Raw genomic sequence first — 15,654 nt, forward strand, 5'->3', positions numbered from 1 at the left:
ACATTGGCAGAGTCAAATTCATAAGCTTTACGTCTCTATACAGATATTATTTAGCATTTTATCTTATGGAAATGGTTACACTGTTGTGTTTCTGTGTGACCGGTTTTAGGTCCTGGAGCTTTTTTCAGTATTGTTTTCTTCTTCTTCAAACATTCAAGGAAAACAGTAGTTTGTCATGATACAACCCCTTTAAAATCATTTTTACAATCATTTATTTTAGCCCCATACAGTTCCAGGATTTGTATGATATAGGTTGGCTTAGTAGAATAACAACAAGCCTTTTAGCTATATTGCTAACGGTACACTGTAAAAACGTTATGATCAATAAGTTATGACAACATATGATTTTACATTGCTTTAACTCATCAAAATAAGTTAAACAATTTTCAACTTTTTTATAAGTTATACAAGATTCAACTCATGTGATGTAAGTTGACTGTACTTAAAAATTTAAGGTAGCTGCAACTTTCTTTTTTACAGTGTAGAATGCTATGAAACTGTTTACAATAGATATACATAAAGACATGAAAAACAAGAACATTTTGAACAGTCTGGAGATTAAATAAAGCATTCTTAATTAAAATAATTATTTCTTATACAATTTCCTCCACCACCAGAGGTCTCCATCTCCTCCTGTCTATCGACAGATTAAAAAAAAAAACGTTGTTGTGAATCACCTGAGGCTCATTCAGACAGCCAACTCCCAAACACAAGACATTTAATTAGATTACAAATGTTTTGCAAAAGATGTTCTGCATGTATCAGAACACAAATATAGAGAGAAGAGGTACCAGCATCACAAAATAAACTCTCAAGCTGTGAGCAGCGTTACACAGGTTTCCCTCACAGCATTTCATGTAAACGCCAAAGCCATAGCCCTGAACGGGTAATCCCAGAGATTGTGTTGCGTTGAGCCCACAGAACAACTTGCTTGAACATCCTTTCATGGTCACGTTCTTTCCACTGATGTCAACTGAGAGAAAAAGAAGAGCTGGTGTAAATGGTTTAACGTCCTAAATAAAAACTACCAATAATTAGCAGTGGTATTCTGTCTATGCATAGATTCATTAAAACAAAAACAAAAATTGCTTCACCTTTTGTAATAAAGCACTGAGTCTCATCGCCCTCACAAGCCAACGGTTTTGAGCAGTCAGTGCCATTGCAGGTGAAACATCGCTTCCCGTTGAGAGACTGTTGTGGCAAGTCTGTATAGGTTACATAAATAAATAAATGATGATGAAATAAATCAAATTGACCTCAACCTCTTGTACATCGTGAGTACTATATATATGAATTATAAATAGTATAAATAAATAAAAACTACTGATAATATAAAATAATGTCAAAAGAAAAAAAGAGCTATACTCACTAACCTGGTGCAGTTTGAGAGTTGCATAAATCTGCATTACAGCATTGGTAGTTGAGGGTCACTTTGCTTTGTCCAGAATTCATGCTCCCATTAACACACACATTTGAATCTCCGCAGCTCTTCATGCTGATACTGTTTATTTTTCTGCCATCTACAAAGACCAACATTAAAACCCCTTCAGTAACAAAAACCCTAACTTACACATTTTTCAGAATCGTGTTATTCTTACATGCGTATACGTTTGTGGTCTTGGAGCCACAACGAGATGGACAGGTTATTAAACTTTGTATGCATGTTCCTGGTAGGCCTGGACATCCATTACACCTCAGTGACAGTGCTGAAAAATTAGATAAATAATACATTGAAATAATACAGTGTGAATTTGTTTACAAAAGGAAGCACCAATCTTATACAGGAATGCCTATTTGTATCTTATATATTACTTAAATAAAAAAACATGCAGAATAAATTTGTAAATTATTGAGCAGAAACAAATAGTGCACATTTAAAATAGACTGTGCACACTTTACCTTTGGAGAAAAAAACACAGGTGAGAAGCAGAGTGATGTGCAGTGCCATAGTTGGACTGAGTGAAGGATGTCAGCTTGCCGGGATGAGTTCTTATATATGTATTTCCACTGGCTTGATTTGCATTGGATTTGATTTTTTAATACATTAACTTTTTTTAGTGAAAGGTCAAATATGATCTCAAATTAATAAATGATCAATGTGAAAGTATTTTTCATTGTCATGAAACCTATGGATTATGTTAACAAATTGAACCTTATTGTGAAGTGTTTATTGTGAAAGGGATATAATGAAATGAAGGTCAGTGAGGTCCAGTGTTGTCTTGGGCCCCACTGACTTTCACTATATGGACAAATCGCTGATACATACTTCAAAATATCTACTTTTTTGTTCCCCTGAAGAAATATTCATTACATATAAAGTAAATAACGCATTCATCACCCTTTCCCTTTAAAACGTCACCTAGTGCACTGCACTTACAAATGAACACTAAGTCTAAAATGTATTTTATTCTTGCATTTACAGATAATTCAGAATTGTATAATTTTTTTTATTTTTTTATCACACTTTATAGAGGTATCTATGTGTTTACATAATGTTTTTTAGGTACAATGTGTTCTTGTTTATATTGCAAAAATGTTTTGCTGCTATTGTGGTGAGATACGGGTAAGGTTAGGACTGGTGTGGTGGTATGGTTAGGTTTAAGGGTGGGTTTGTCAACAGTGTAATTATAGATGTGATTACAGAAATTAATTACAGTTATAATTACATGCAGGTAGATTTTCAAATACATGTAGTGTAAAAAACGTATGTAGGCCTACACAATAAGTGCATTGTATCAAATGATGAATTTAAATGCTAGTACATAGTCAAAGACACTTAATATGAAGTGAGACATTTTTTAAATAAATTGGATGTATTTCATAAATACGTCATACTCATACATTTATCACAGATGGCTTGTCCTATCCCACAACTACGAATTTTTCGAACATGACATGTTTAGTTTTTCCCTATTTTTGCATTTTTCTGTGACGCTGACCTTTTTAAAACAAATTTTTGTAATGATGCGTGTGTGCACAACGACATGCGTGACTGATGATGACTGATGATGCGAGTGTGCACGACATGATGAGACTGAATTCTTTCTATTGTCGCAATATGGTTTGTTTTTATTTAATCTTTATTTCTGTAAAAAATAAAATGGCCATTGAATCTTAAAATTGCAAGTTTGAATCATGAATGCGTAAAAAAACGTATTATTTAAAATTAAAAAAAAAATTCAAATAATTATTTTGTATGCTTAACAGTCCAATAGAGCTTTGCTGGGCAATCAAACAAACAAATAAATGAATACAATTTTATTAGGCTATACAATCCTATTTTATATAGTTTGACTGACTGCCCATGCGATTTTATGAACCAAATGATCGGAACCAAAAGCCGACATTGCGTTTCCTCATCGGCCTATTTTCAGATTCGTACCGGCACAGTCTGGTACCTGTGGACGCTGACATCTTCATTTTAAATACTACAATATTGTAGAAGAAATATAAATGAGCCATTAGTCATTTATTAGTAAGTAATGGGTGTCGACAGTCCGAATTTGTGAGCTATTAGTTATTATGTTTTGATATGTAATGTCCTGCCTCATTAAACACTATAAAAGTTAGAATGGCAAATACTCGAGTTGAACATTAAGCTTTGCAAGAATAGTCATAATAGTGAGAAGTCCAGCACTCAATAATAGTATTTAGCAAGCAAGCATGTCTGAGTCCGGTCACAGTCAGCCTGGTATGTACGGACAGGGGAGGAGGAGGAGACGACGGCGAGACCGAGACCCAGGACCGCCTGGACAAAACCTCTCCGGACCCAGTCGGGATCGAGACTATGTTCCCCGTGAGCGCAGGGTGAGATTCTGTGCCAAAACAGGAGCTGTCTACCTAAACATGATTTTTGAATAATGAGTTAAACATATTATAAATGTATAATTAATATTATAAATGTGAAAAATGTAGACTGTTTTTTTTTCTACTCGCTATAATAATGCATTTTTAGATGTATTATTTATTTAAATATTTTTTATTTGTGTATTTTGTTCTATACTTTAATCTGTTTTTAATATTGATTTAAATAATTAAATACTTGTTTATTTTATTCAAAACTATTTATTTTTATACATTTATTAATATTTTTCCATTGTTCCCCCCTTTGCGTTTTTAAAAACTTGATTTGTATGATATTATTATCATGTACTCTCAGGATGGGAGTGAGGAAGCTACAGGACCTCTTCTACAGAAGACCCCCATTATTCTTGCTAAACCTCCAGGAGAGCGAATAAGTGTATAAATATCATTTATGTTTATCCTACACAAGCAAACAATATAAGTGAATAGTTCTATATATAGAACTACTGATGTATAATATTGTCTTGGTTCGGTTTCAGTCCAAACCAAGTGCTCCAGCGAGTGGAGCCGCGTCTTTGGAAAAGCCGATCATGCTCATTAAGACCAGAGATGAAGGGGGGAAACCTGGGAACGCTCCTGATGTGCCTCCTTCAGCCTCAGGTGCAGGAACTGTCAAACTGGAGAGGGAAGGTCAGCGGCCAACTCAACCTGTGTATCAGATCCAGAACAGAGGCATGGGCTCAGCTGCGTCCGGTGGAGCTGTGGATCGTCAGTAGTTTTTTCACGTTTCTCTCCTTAAGGCCCTGATATACTCACGTCGAAGTTGTTTCTCGTTCTTCACTTTGGGGGGAAAAGAAGTTTGAAACACGTGAGCAGCGATATAATGTTAGTGAACATCCCGACGCCGCCCACACTGCTGAGAGTACGTTTAAATCAATGTGTTGTTAATATGTGCTGCGCACTCTCCTATCAATAAGAAAATAAACAACAAAAATGACAGCAATGAGAAAACAGTAGTTAAGAAAGCATCTGATCATAGCAATGGGAGCTCCAGTAAAGTCACGTCACGTTTATTTATATACCACTTTATAGATACCAAAAAAACGTTTGGCCTGGTTTTGTTCAAATTGACGTCTTACCGGTTCGTTCTTCAATTTCGCTTGAAGTATATCGGGGCCTTAAAAGTCACCACGAAATCAAAATTGACTAATCATCTTCTTTTAAATTTTTTTTTATTTATTGGATTTTTGTTAAACATAGCAAAACCACACAGTACATATAAACCTACACATACTCATTCACACATCAACCACAGAATAACTCCCACAACATCCAACAATAACACAAAAGGGGTGAAAGGAAAAAAATATATAGACCTGCCTTTTTAAAGTGCCATAAATATCAACTTTCAGTGTCTCTTATAGACTTTTTTTTGTTCATTATTACAATTACGCATTTTCAAGAGCTTGTTCAACATAAACGGCTGAATTTACATAAGCTAATTCCAAAGTCTATCTGAAGGCATTTGAACATCAGTCTCCATCTCTGGTTGGTATTATTTGAGATCAAATAATACAGGTTATGTGATATATATCCTGTGTATCCGTGAAGAAAATAAACTTCTTTCTTTTTCAAAGAGAATCAAATTTTCTCTAGCTCCAAATGCTTCATTGCATCCCCCTAATCAGATGTAAGTGTGTATGTGCAGCTTTCTGTTTACAGTTTAATAATAATAATTTTTGTGCTAGTAGATTGTCGAATGAAATAACCGCACTGTTTTTAGCTGTATTAGAGTCTACAATTCCTAGACCCGCCATCAAGGCTTCTAAATCAATAGGCCTTTGCATTAGTCTGGAAAATATCAGAAAAACACTGTTCCAGTAGATTTATAGCTTTGGGTGACCTCTTATTTTTGATGGCATTATTTTGCCACAAGAGTGGGACAACCTGTTACTCACATGAGATCAGATAAATCATAATAAATACTTCAAGAATTGTCGTTTTTGATTTCATGGGGACTTTAACTCATCTTTATCTCATAACAGTGGTGTTTTCAACGCAGATATTTAAACATGTAAGCTTTAAACTGTTATTATGTGTCTGTTTTAGTTTGTGATTTTTTTCTGTGATAAACTAATCATCATCTTTCACCATGTGATTTTCAGCTGTGATTGGCCAGACTAAGCTCCTCCCCCCTGAGAAGATGAAGCACAGCATTAAGCTGGTGGATGACCAAATGAATTGGTGTGACAGCGCTATGGAGGCAAGGGCATGTTTATTCTGTTAAGAAATTAATGATGTTGTGTTTTGTATCTTGTGCATAATTGTCAGGTGAATGTATGCTGAATGTGTGTTTACTGTGTATCTCAGTATCTGCGAGATCAGACGGATATGTTAGTAGTTGGAGTCATTGGGCTACAAGGCACAGGCAAGTCCACAATCATGTCTCTCCTGTCTGCAAACAGCCCTGAGGAGGACCAGCGGTTAGTCCTTCATTAACATCATGATTCTGTGTTTCTTACCAATTTATTCGCCTTGTATTCCACTTGATTGTTATTGGGTTTCACCCATTGATTCTCTGTTAAACAGGGCGTATGTATTCAGAGCTCAGACGCAGGAGATCAAGGAGAGAGCTGGGAACCAGAGCAGTGGAATCGATTTCTACATCACTCAGGAGAGGGTCATCTTTCTGGACACGCAGGTCAGACTAGAGTCACACACACACACAGAATGCAGGCAGCTACTTGATAAAATAATGCTTTTTGTCATCTTCAGCCAATTTTGAGCCCTTCTATTTTGGATCATCTCATTAACAATGACCGCAAGCTTCCGCCCGAATACAACCTCCCACACACGTATGTGGAGATGCAGGTGAGTTGTTGAAGGACACTCTGTCATGTACCATTTTACAAATAATTTTGTACAATAATTAAAAAATATATATTAATAATTACTACAGTATGCCATGTTTTAATATTATTAATGATGTCAGACTTTTACAAATAGTATTCTATAGATTATATGTCATGTACCCATGTTGCAATATCCAAATAATACTACTTTACAAAAAAATTGTAAACTGAAATTCTCCCTTTTTCTTTTCCCCATTTCCAACTGTTTGGTTTAGTCTCTGCAGATCACGGCCTTCCTCTTTACCGTATGTCATGTTGTGATTGTGATTCAGGACTGGTTCACTGATATCAACTTATATAGGTACGCTACTTCATTGCACGTATGCTTCAATTACAATGACATGGAAATAATTTAACAAAATTTGAACAATTAGTTTCATAACTATGTATGTACTGTATATACACTACTGTTCAAAATGTTTTTTGAGTCTGTTAAGGCATTTAAAACACTAAAAACAGTAATATTTTTAATTATTACACTTTAAAATAACTTAAATTTGAATATATTTTAAAATGGACATTTTTAACGATTCTTTGATTAATAGAAACTTCAAAAAACTATAACTATACATTTCTTTACTATCACTTTTGGTCCATTTAATGTGTCCTACATTTTTAATACTTTAAATACTAAACATACTTGAACAGTATGCATATATATATATACAGTATATATATATATATATATATATACACACACACACACACACGCACAGACACACACAAAGAATAAGGGTGTTACCCCGGCATCCTGGCCAAATTTTCCCTCTGGCCTTTGTCTGTCATCATGGCCTCCTATTCGTCATCATGGCCTCCTATTCATACATTAAATATTGGCGTCATCACTCCGTGTCCTGGAGTCTGGAGACTCTATGTTGCATAAAACTAACAGCCGTGTCCGTAACCAGGTTTCTGCAGACTGCTGAGATGCTGAAACCCTCGACTCCATCTGCCAGTCATGACAGCACCGGCTCCTCAGGGGCAGATGATGGCTCTGAGTATTACCCCCACATAGGTAAGAAAACTATAAATGTTCTGTTATATGGGCTGTAATAAATTGTACTTTAACATTTGTAATATCTGAAGCTGCTGGCAAATGCTCACAGATTTAGTTGTGTATAAAGGTTTAACGCATATCCTTTCTTTCTATTTTCATAGTTTTCTTGCAGAACAAAGCGAGGAGGGAGGAGTTCTGTCCAAGAAACCTGAAGAAGATGCATATGGCAGTTGACAAGCTTATGGCCCATTCCCACTTAAAATATAAAGGTCAGTTCCCTTTACGTGACAGTAAACGCATTCATTAACACCACGTGATTAGTGATTTGGTGTTTGGCTGATTGACCCTTTTTTTTGCTTCCTGTTGAAGGCACATTATCCATGCTGGATTGTAACATATTCCCTGGACTGAGTCGAGATTACTTGGAGGCAGAAGTCAATCTTTTCCTCTTACCTATGATGGAGAATGATGGGGAAGATGCTTTGACAAGAGCAGGTCAGAAAAGATTTGGTGTTTAGCTAAATGTTAAGCTAAATATCAGAATTGTAGCAGCATTTCAAGGAACAAGCCCAAAGAAATCATTTTGTGTGTCATAACCAAAAGTGTTTCCGGAAGTCAAGAGGCATTTTCTGTAATTTTGTTCTTTTTGTCTTTTTAGTTAAATACATTTTTTAGTGCTAAATACTGCTGTTCGTTGCTTTGTTTTTGATAACATTTATAATAAATAATAACAATTTAATACAAAAATATAATGCAATTTTTATATCACAGAAAATAATAAATTAGATGTTTTATTACTTATGAAACTTTCACGCTCGATAAACGTTTTTCATAGCCTGGCTGCCAGCCCGAACCCCGCCCACAACATTTTTTGGTCGGGAAGTTCGGTCTGGACTCGGTCCGTTGAGGAGCTATTATGCCCGAACAAAAATTGTTCGGACCAATCAAATTGTCAGGGCGGGCTTTATGCGATGATGGACAGATGAGCAACGCAACGTAATCGTCCACGTCACCAAAGAGCGCTTGATTTGAATTAGTTTACAACAAAGACGACTGCTGCTGGAGAATTGAGATTTCACGAGTTCACATTTACAAATTAGTCAGATAGAATAAATGCGTATATAAGATTTCACACAAATAAGTTGATAGAATAAATGCGTATATGACGTGCTGTCCGAGGAGAGGGCTGTGGGCTCGGTAACCATACTCCCCCGTATTCCTGGTTGTGAGAGAACAAGACAAGAGTGAGGATTCGGGGTGGTGGAGGGATGCTGAAAAACTGTCAAGGAGTGTTAGGTAAGTTTACAGAGTGAATATGCTTCCTCATGCTGATAGAACGGGTAACGTTAGACATGGTATTGTTTGATGACAAGTTGATATTGGATTGATTATTTGTACGTGCTCCTCCCGAACTTTGTTTATGAAACATCATGTGTAGATTCCGCCATCGCGTCTGTTATATCGACAGCGCATTCATTTTAAAAGAGGAACAGAGAGCCGCGACATTTTGTTGGTTGAAAATATGAATGAAGAACATGCGTCATTTACTCCGTTGCTCTGATTGGTTGTAGGTCTATCCAATTGAGTGCAGAGGTTTTTTTTTTTTTCCTGGTTTGGTTGAGACACGCCCCATAATCAAATCTCTATGGAGAAGTATCAGACTCACATTCTGACTAGAATCTGAGTATGACGACGTCAGGCTACGTTTTTCATAGTTCCTAATAACTATTAGCGGAAGTACACACCTTTTTTTTTGTAATAATTTTAGTAAAAGAAACTTTTTGGGGGGACTAAATAAGCTCCTTCTTCGGAGTAGGGTCTAACCCAGCACAATAGGACAGCTGAACATACGAGACACCGGTTTGCAGGTCTGTGTTGGCGTTGTTGAATGCCACGCTTAAATGACGTCACTGTCGGCCGGTTTAACTTCAGAGTTCCTACTGGCTGTGCGAATGCTACCAGGAAAATGGCCCTATGGGAACTTTTAGATCTTGGGAGACTGTAACTACCTATAGACCTATAACTAACCAGTGTACTATACTGTATATAGCTTGTATTGTCAGAGATCTCATGCAAGTAGGCCTTTAAAATGACACAACAGTTCTCTATATCTTTCTCATGAACACTATAATTTATAGCAAGCATGATTCTCCATTGTCCTTGATGAACCTGCTAACTTCAGTTGCATTTGGTCTGTATATTTTGTGCACCAGGTTCAGGCCCCCCTCTTTTCTCTCTGCTGCCTGGTTACAGAGGTCATCCCAGCTTTTCTTCTCTGGTTTCTAAATTCCGCAGTCAGATCCTGGCTATGTCCCGCAGTCAGCTCTCACACACAATCCTCACTGAGAAAAACTGGTAATGCTTCTGTTCTTCCTTTTGGAACTGTATTCTGTATTTAAATGTACATTTTATACTAGTATAATAATAGTATTTCCATTCATGCATGTACATTTGAATTCATATCAAGACGATGGATGGCTGCATGTGTTTTTACAGGTTTCACTATGCTGCTAGAATTTGGGATGGAGTTAAGAAGTCATCTGCACTCTCTGAGTATAGCCGGCTGCTGTCATAGTCATGATGGTGTCAAGAAACCTGTGAGTTCATTGTTAAAGAGGACTGGGCCTCTTCTCAGGCAGTTCTGGGAGAAAAGAAGTGCAGTGGCGCTGAATGAGGTTTAACCAGCGTCTTCTGTGAGGCCTGGATCACAACAGTGGAGTGCTTTGCAGTTTGGGAGGAGTTGCATTCAGAGTTGTTTATTTTACAAAACTAGCAGGTGCCTGACAAGGACCATTCAGTCATGTGCTAAACTCATTGTTATTGCAAGAGATGACGTGCAGAGATTCAGTGATGTTAACATTTTTCTTTATGTAGTAAATATGTGAAGAGGCTTGTAATTTTTTTCAGCTGATGTAAATAAAACAGTATGATACAGCACACTTTTAAGAAATCTGTGTTTGAACAAAAACTTGTAACTTAGATGCAATTGCAGCTGTATAAATGTTTCATGAGATCGAAAATAAAACTGTTATTTGTTTCATTTTTAATTTCTAGGTAGTTTAATTTAATGTTGTCAGTCATCAATGAATATTCCATTTGCACCTGGTATTTTTTTTATTTATTTTTTATTGTTTATTATCATATATTATTACTCAAAGCTATCATAATTACAAGATAACATTCAATCAATACTGTATACAATCCTGTGTATGATATTTACAATATATAGGACAAATGGTTTATGGTTTGTGAATATTGTTTGTTTTAATACATGTATTGTTTGTTTTTTAAACGTTTTAGCAACATAACATCAGTACATATATACATGTATAAAATACACCTGTAATCAGGAAGCTATCTGTAAAGAAAAAAAAATCAATATGAAAAAAAAAAAAATAAATGTTGCGCATGCGCAATACATAGACTTGTTGTCCGGACGAATTTAGGAGACGGACTCGCGCGTGCGTACATTGTCTGGGGGAGGAGCCAGATCCAAAACACGAAAATTATTAATGAAATCGTTATATTGTAAGTATACGCGTTGGTAAGAAAGACTCCTGTTTTCAACTCATTTTGCATACTATAAAATATATGAGAAATATACTACAATGAAAGGTCTGCCACTAACTTACATCTTGTTCTTTTAAATGTCTGTTTGCTTATACAGGATAAGAGATGTTATCAATTATTTAATAAAGTGTGATATCCGCCGTACCTGACATAAAGTCATAGTCATGAGTTGACAGAAAAATAAATAAAAACCTGTAAGTGCATAAACACAGACCACACCCTCAAAAGTTCCTGGAACAAGATTCAAACTGATTTTATATTGAAGGAAAAGTTGTATTGTATTGTAGGTCGCTGAGATACTGTAAGGTACGTCAATGCAGGTTTATGTGTAATATGTAGATTGTCATAATGTTAGACCTTTTTGCGTGCTGGTTACTTATATGTTTTCTTCCCTTTTCAGCATAAAGTAACTTAGCTGCATAAGAGTTGGCATGGAAATCTTACCATGTGAGGAGGTGGAGCGTGTTACTGGTGCCAAAATACCTTTGCAGCAAGGTGGTGACACTTGCTCTCAACAGTCTGTAAGTCGTGCAAATAATTCCCCCTACACGTGAAAACATCTCAAGACTCGTGTCTTTCAGTGAATTTACTGTGAAATAAACACATTCTGGATTGGGGCAGAAACGTTCCGAATTAGATGCTTTCCATGTGTTGACCATCGCAGTCACGCACATGAGCAATAAAGCATGAGAAACAGGCCTGACATTTACGCGGCTTGTTCTGAAGCAGTTTTTGGATCGGTTCCTTTGGTAGTGGTATGGCATAAGTATTACTTTAGGGATCTGTTCTAAAACTTTTGGTGGAATGCATAGTCAAAAAGATAGTTGCTGTAGTTCCAGTCTTGCACTTAGTGCCATTGTGTTTAGATCATGAAAACCGGTCTATTCTGTTACATAAGTATCATTTTCACTAGGAAGATTAGTTGACAGGAAATACAAATATTGTTGCTGATATATACAGTACCTTTCAAAAATGTGGGGTCAGTAAGATTTTTTTATTTTTTTTTATTAATACTTTTATTCAGAAACTTTGCATTAAGTCAACGAAAAAGACTTTTACATTGTTAACAAAAGATTTCTATTTCAACTAAATGCCGTTCTTTTAAACTTTGTATTCATCAAAGAAGCCTTAATAAGGTAGCGCGGTACTTTTTTCTTGAGCACCAAATCAGCATGTTAGAATGATTTCTGAAGGATCATGTGACACTGAAGACTGGAGTGATGATGATGCTAAAAATTCAGATTTGCCATCACAAGAATAAATGAAATTTTAAAATATATATTAACATTTTAAATTATAAATGCAAGCAAACCTTAATATTTTTCTGTATTTTTGATGTTTCACTCACTCCATCTCCAGACCATCCAAACAACTTGTGCTGAAGTGAAAGCATGAGACCCTGCCCACCCTTTTTTCTGCTCTTTTATTAAATGCACAATGCAGAAACTACTAGTTTTTTCACTGAATTGTTTCCTTTGTTTTTAGGAGTATTACAAAACCATCATCTCTACATATTACGGCTTCTCAGACGACTCCAGTGATGAGGACGACTACAACGCACCACTGGCAGTTACAAGTGAGGAAAGCTCTATGTGCTGTGTTTGTGGAGACAGCATCCCATTCCTGGGTAACATGATAGAGCACTTTAAGACGCACACAGTTGAGGTGCATTGTCACCTGTGTCGAGCAAAGTTTGGACGTGTTATTTCGCTGGCGTTACACTTAAAAAATGCCCACCCAAAGCACAGTCTCTTGTGTGAAATCTGCGGATCAGTCTTTAGTTGCACATGGCATCTAAACGGACATATGGGAAAGCACCGGAAAGCCGCAATGGAGGTAAAAGCTGTGGTTAAAATGGAAGAGAAAGAAGAAATTAGCATCAAAGAGACCATAAGCTGCATTGATTTGAAAAGAATGATCTTGAGTGATCATTCATATTGTGTCTCAGAACAAGCAGCTACGAATGACACTTGCCGTGACATCCAGAAACGCATTGACAATGATACAAACTCCACAAATCAAGCCTCACGCATCAAAACAGAAACTGAAAGATTGCCTCTTATTAAAGATGAACCAATTGATACCTTCAGCTTTTCCTCATTCCCCTTGAACCAATCAGAGCCAGATCATCTTAGTTTCAGGGTGAAGGAAGAGAATGACAATGAGGATGGGCTTGGAGGTACTGTAGTTTACGAGGTGGCTGCAGAGGAGGAAATTTGCCTGGCAGAAGATCAAGAAGGTACTGACACCGATGACGAGGCAAACCCTGATTCACTACCCCCTGGTGACACGGCGTACAACCCAGACGAGGACCTCAGCTCAGATTCCGACGACATTAACTCAAAATGCATCTCCCACAGGCGTCACCGAAAGACAAAGAGAGGGAAGCAACAGGTGCCCAACAGGAAAAGATCTGCAAATATAAATCTAGAGTCAATCAACATTGCAGAGAAATTTGGGTTTCAGTCTGACTCTCCCTTTTGCTGCTTCGGCAAATTCGCTAATTTGAAGAAGCACATGGATGATTGCAGGAACAAGCTGATGTTTGCTTGTTGTCTGTGCAGTGTGGCATGTGAGACTGAAGAGTTGCTGATGAAGCACATGATCGCAAAACACCCGGCAGCTGGGTATATCTGTGCGTTCTGCCACACTGTTTTCCCTAGACAGGACAATTTCAAAAATCACGTCTGTAGGAAAAGACCTACAGGAGAAACGAACTTGCCGGCCACCTCGGTATCCCATTTACCCACAGTGCCTTTATCTAATAGCAGCGGTCAAGGAAGACCATCTGCCAATCAGAATACCATTAAACTTATCAAAATAACTCAGACAGCAAACAAAGTTTCAACGGCACCTGATCCTCCACCTGCAGTGGCCACATTGGGATCAACCGAAGTTCTGACGCTGCAACACCTGCTTCAGACAACTCCCCTGGGCACTGCTAAGGTGACCAATTTGGTTCCACAAGTTGTGGCTATGCCACAAACTCTTGTTAGGCCCAATTTTCTTCCAAGTTCTTGTGTTGCTCGCCCGAAATTTCCCATCCATACACCTTCGGTAGTGCGTCCCTTGCTGTCAAATCCGGCCAGGATGACTCTTCGTATCCCTACCCTTTCCAATCCACCTCTTCCAACTTCAGTCATCGTATCCTTCTCACCCACTGTGAACGTCTCTGCACCCACTTTTGTGTCATCCAACAAACCTGTTCTGAGACAAACATCAGTGGCTAATATTAGACCTCTACCTTTAAATGTTCTGCAGATGACCTCAATCACCTTTCCCACCCTGGTGAGTGCTCTTACCGGGAACAACCATCCTCAGGTTCCTCCTGCCCAGGTTCAGGCTCCGTTAAAAGTAGTGGCCATGTTTATGAATCAAAGCAGGGATTTGGCTCTTCAGAAGCGACGCGAGGAGAGCTGGCGCTCCAAGACCATCTTCCCCTGCCGTCACTGCGGTGCCGTATCGAGACAACCATCGCTGAGGGTGCGTCATCGCTACTTACACCGCGGATCAAGGTTGTACAGATGTCAGTGCGGAAGGTCGTTTCAGCAACAGCTGCATTTGCTGAGGCACCAGGTCCAGCATGCGGAATCGGTCCGATTTGTTTGCGCACGGTGTGGAAATACGTTCGAAGGGGCGCATAAATTAACCTGGCACAAACGGAAGCATAAAAAAGGCAAGCAAGCAAAAAAGAAATGCAAGGCGGCTTTCGACTGTAGCTGTGGACAGATGTTTGCAAGGCCGTCTGCACTGTTGTGGCATATGCTTAAAAACTCGAAACTTTCGAAACGCACTAGAAAAATCTCACACTCTGTCTCTCTTGGAATTGTATGTAAATGAGACACAAGTAAGACTAAAACTCGTCTGTTTTGCAAATCCCCCCCCTCCAATTTTTTTTTGGCTCTAAATGTTTTTTGTACAATGTTTGCATTATTATGTTAGAAACGGTGGTGGATCTGATTTTTTTGTTGTTGTTTTTTAGATTGAAGACTTTGACGGCCAAATCCATAATATGGTAAATAGTGACACTTTAGCCCCAATGATAAGATGTATGTGTCATGTAATGTGATGTGAACATTGGTATAATTTGGTAAATCAGCGTATATAGATTTCTTTCATAAGTTGAGTGGATGCAACTACTAAAATAATGCTCACTAATTGAGAGAATTTTAAGCAAGCTCTCATTTATTATTGACCAAAGAAACACAACACTTTTTTTTTTTTTTTCATTTTTATAGGTTTTTTTGTGTCATTCGTCAATGATTGATTCTAACCCATTTGTAATAAAACTGTACATAAATACACAGAGAAATTAATCTCTTGCTGTGTTTTTTAGGCTTACTCATCATAATATAGTTGGGAAAACACAAA

The 15,654-nt window shown here is 37.5% G+C and overlaps 3 protein-coding genes across 4 annotated transcripts; 2 read left to right on the plus strand and 1 right to left on the minus strand.

Moving 5' to 3' along the window:
* Window positions 1-761: 761 nt before the first annotated feature.
* Window positions 762-1,494, minus strand: LOC311276389 (uncharacterized protein; the record flags this gene model as incomplete). Its single annotated transcript, XM_084386024.1, has 3 exons — window positions 762-973; window positions 1,095-1,205; window positions 1,374-1,494. The coding sequence occupies 3 exons, from the start codon at window positions 1,492-1,494 to the stop codon at window positions 762-764; spliced, it is 444 nt and encodes a 147-aa protein (XP_084242150.1).
* Window positions 1,495-3,342: 1,848 nt separating this feature from the next.
* Window positions 3,343-10,760, plus strand: smg9 (SMG9 nonsense mediated mRNA decay factor). The gene is made up of 13 exons (XM_084386007.1): window positions 3,343-3,807; window positions 4,160-4,240; window positions 4,344-4,572; window positions 5,970-6,067; window positions 6,175-6,287; window positions 6,394-6,505; window positions 6,580-6,675; window positions 6,932-7,017; window positions 7,625-7,731; window positions 7,875-7,982; window positions 8,083-8,208; window positions 9,927-10,068; window positions 10,210-10,760. Exons 1-13 carry the CDS (start codon window positions 3,664-3,666, stop codon window positions 10,286-10,288), a joined length of 1,521 nt encoding a protein of 506 aa, XP_084242133.1. The 5' UTR covers window positions 3,343-3,663; the 3' UTR covers window positions 10,289-10,760.
* A 383-nt stretch (window positions 10,761-11,143) lies between these two features.
* Window positions 11,144-15,540, plus strand: LOC311276368 (uncharacterized protein). 2 transcript variants are annotated; one of them, XM_084386005.1, is made up of 3 exons: window positions 11,144-11,241; window positions 11,684-11,804; window positions 12,769-15,540. In XM_084386005.1, exons 2-3 carry the CDS (start codon window positions 11,715-11,717, stop codon window positions 15,121-15,123), a joined length of 2,445 nt encoding a protein of 814 aa, XP_084242131.1. In that variant the 5' UTR covers window positions 11,144-11,241; window positions 11,684-11,714; the 3' UTR covers window positions 15,124-15,540. The 2 variants fall into 2 exon arrangements, with proteins under 2 accessions (XP_084242131.1, XP_084242132.1); XM_084386006.1 differs by lacking the exon at window positions 11,144-11,241 and adding an exon at window positions 11,458-11,589.
* Window positions 15,541-15,654: the final 114 nt, after the last annotated feature.

Source organism: Rutilus rutilus, assembly GCF_951802725.1.
Source record: "Rutilus rutilus genome assembly, chromosome: 17".
Taxonomy (NCBI): domain Eukaryota; kingdom Metazoa; phylum Chordata; class Actinopteri; order Cypriniformes; family Leuciscidae; genus Rutilus; species Rutilus rutilus.

Excerpts from the sequence above, each read along its gene's own strand:
- LOC311276368 (XM_084386005.1), top strand. The coding sequence starts at position 11,715 with ATGGAAATCTTACCATGTGAGGAGGTGGAGCGTGTTACTGGTGCCAAA. Across the intron at positions 11,805-12,768 it reads ACACTTGCTCTCAACAGTCT|GAGTATTACAAAACCATCAT; the intron begins GTAAGTCGTGCA and ends CTTTGTTTTTAG.
- smg9 (XM_084386007.1), top strand. The coding sequence starts at position 3,664 with ATGTCTGAGTCCGGTCACAGTCAGCCTGGTATGTACGGACAGGGGAGG. Across the intron at positions 6,068-6,174 it reads GGTGTGACAGCGCTATGGAG|TATCTGCGAGATCAGACGGA; the intron begins GCAAGGGCATGT and ends TGTGTATCTCAG. Across the intron at positions 10,069-10,209 it reads ATCCTCACTGAGAAAAACTG|GTTTCACTATGCTGCTAGAA; the intron begins GTAATGCTTCTG and ends GTGTTTTTACAG.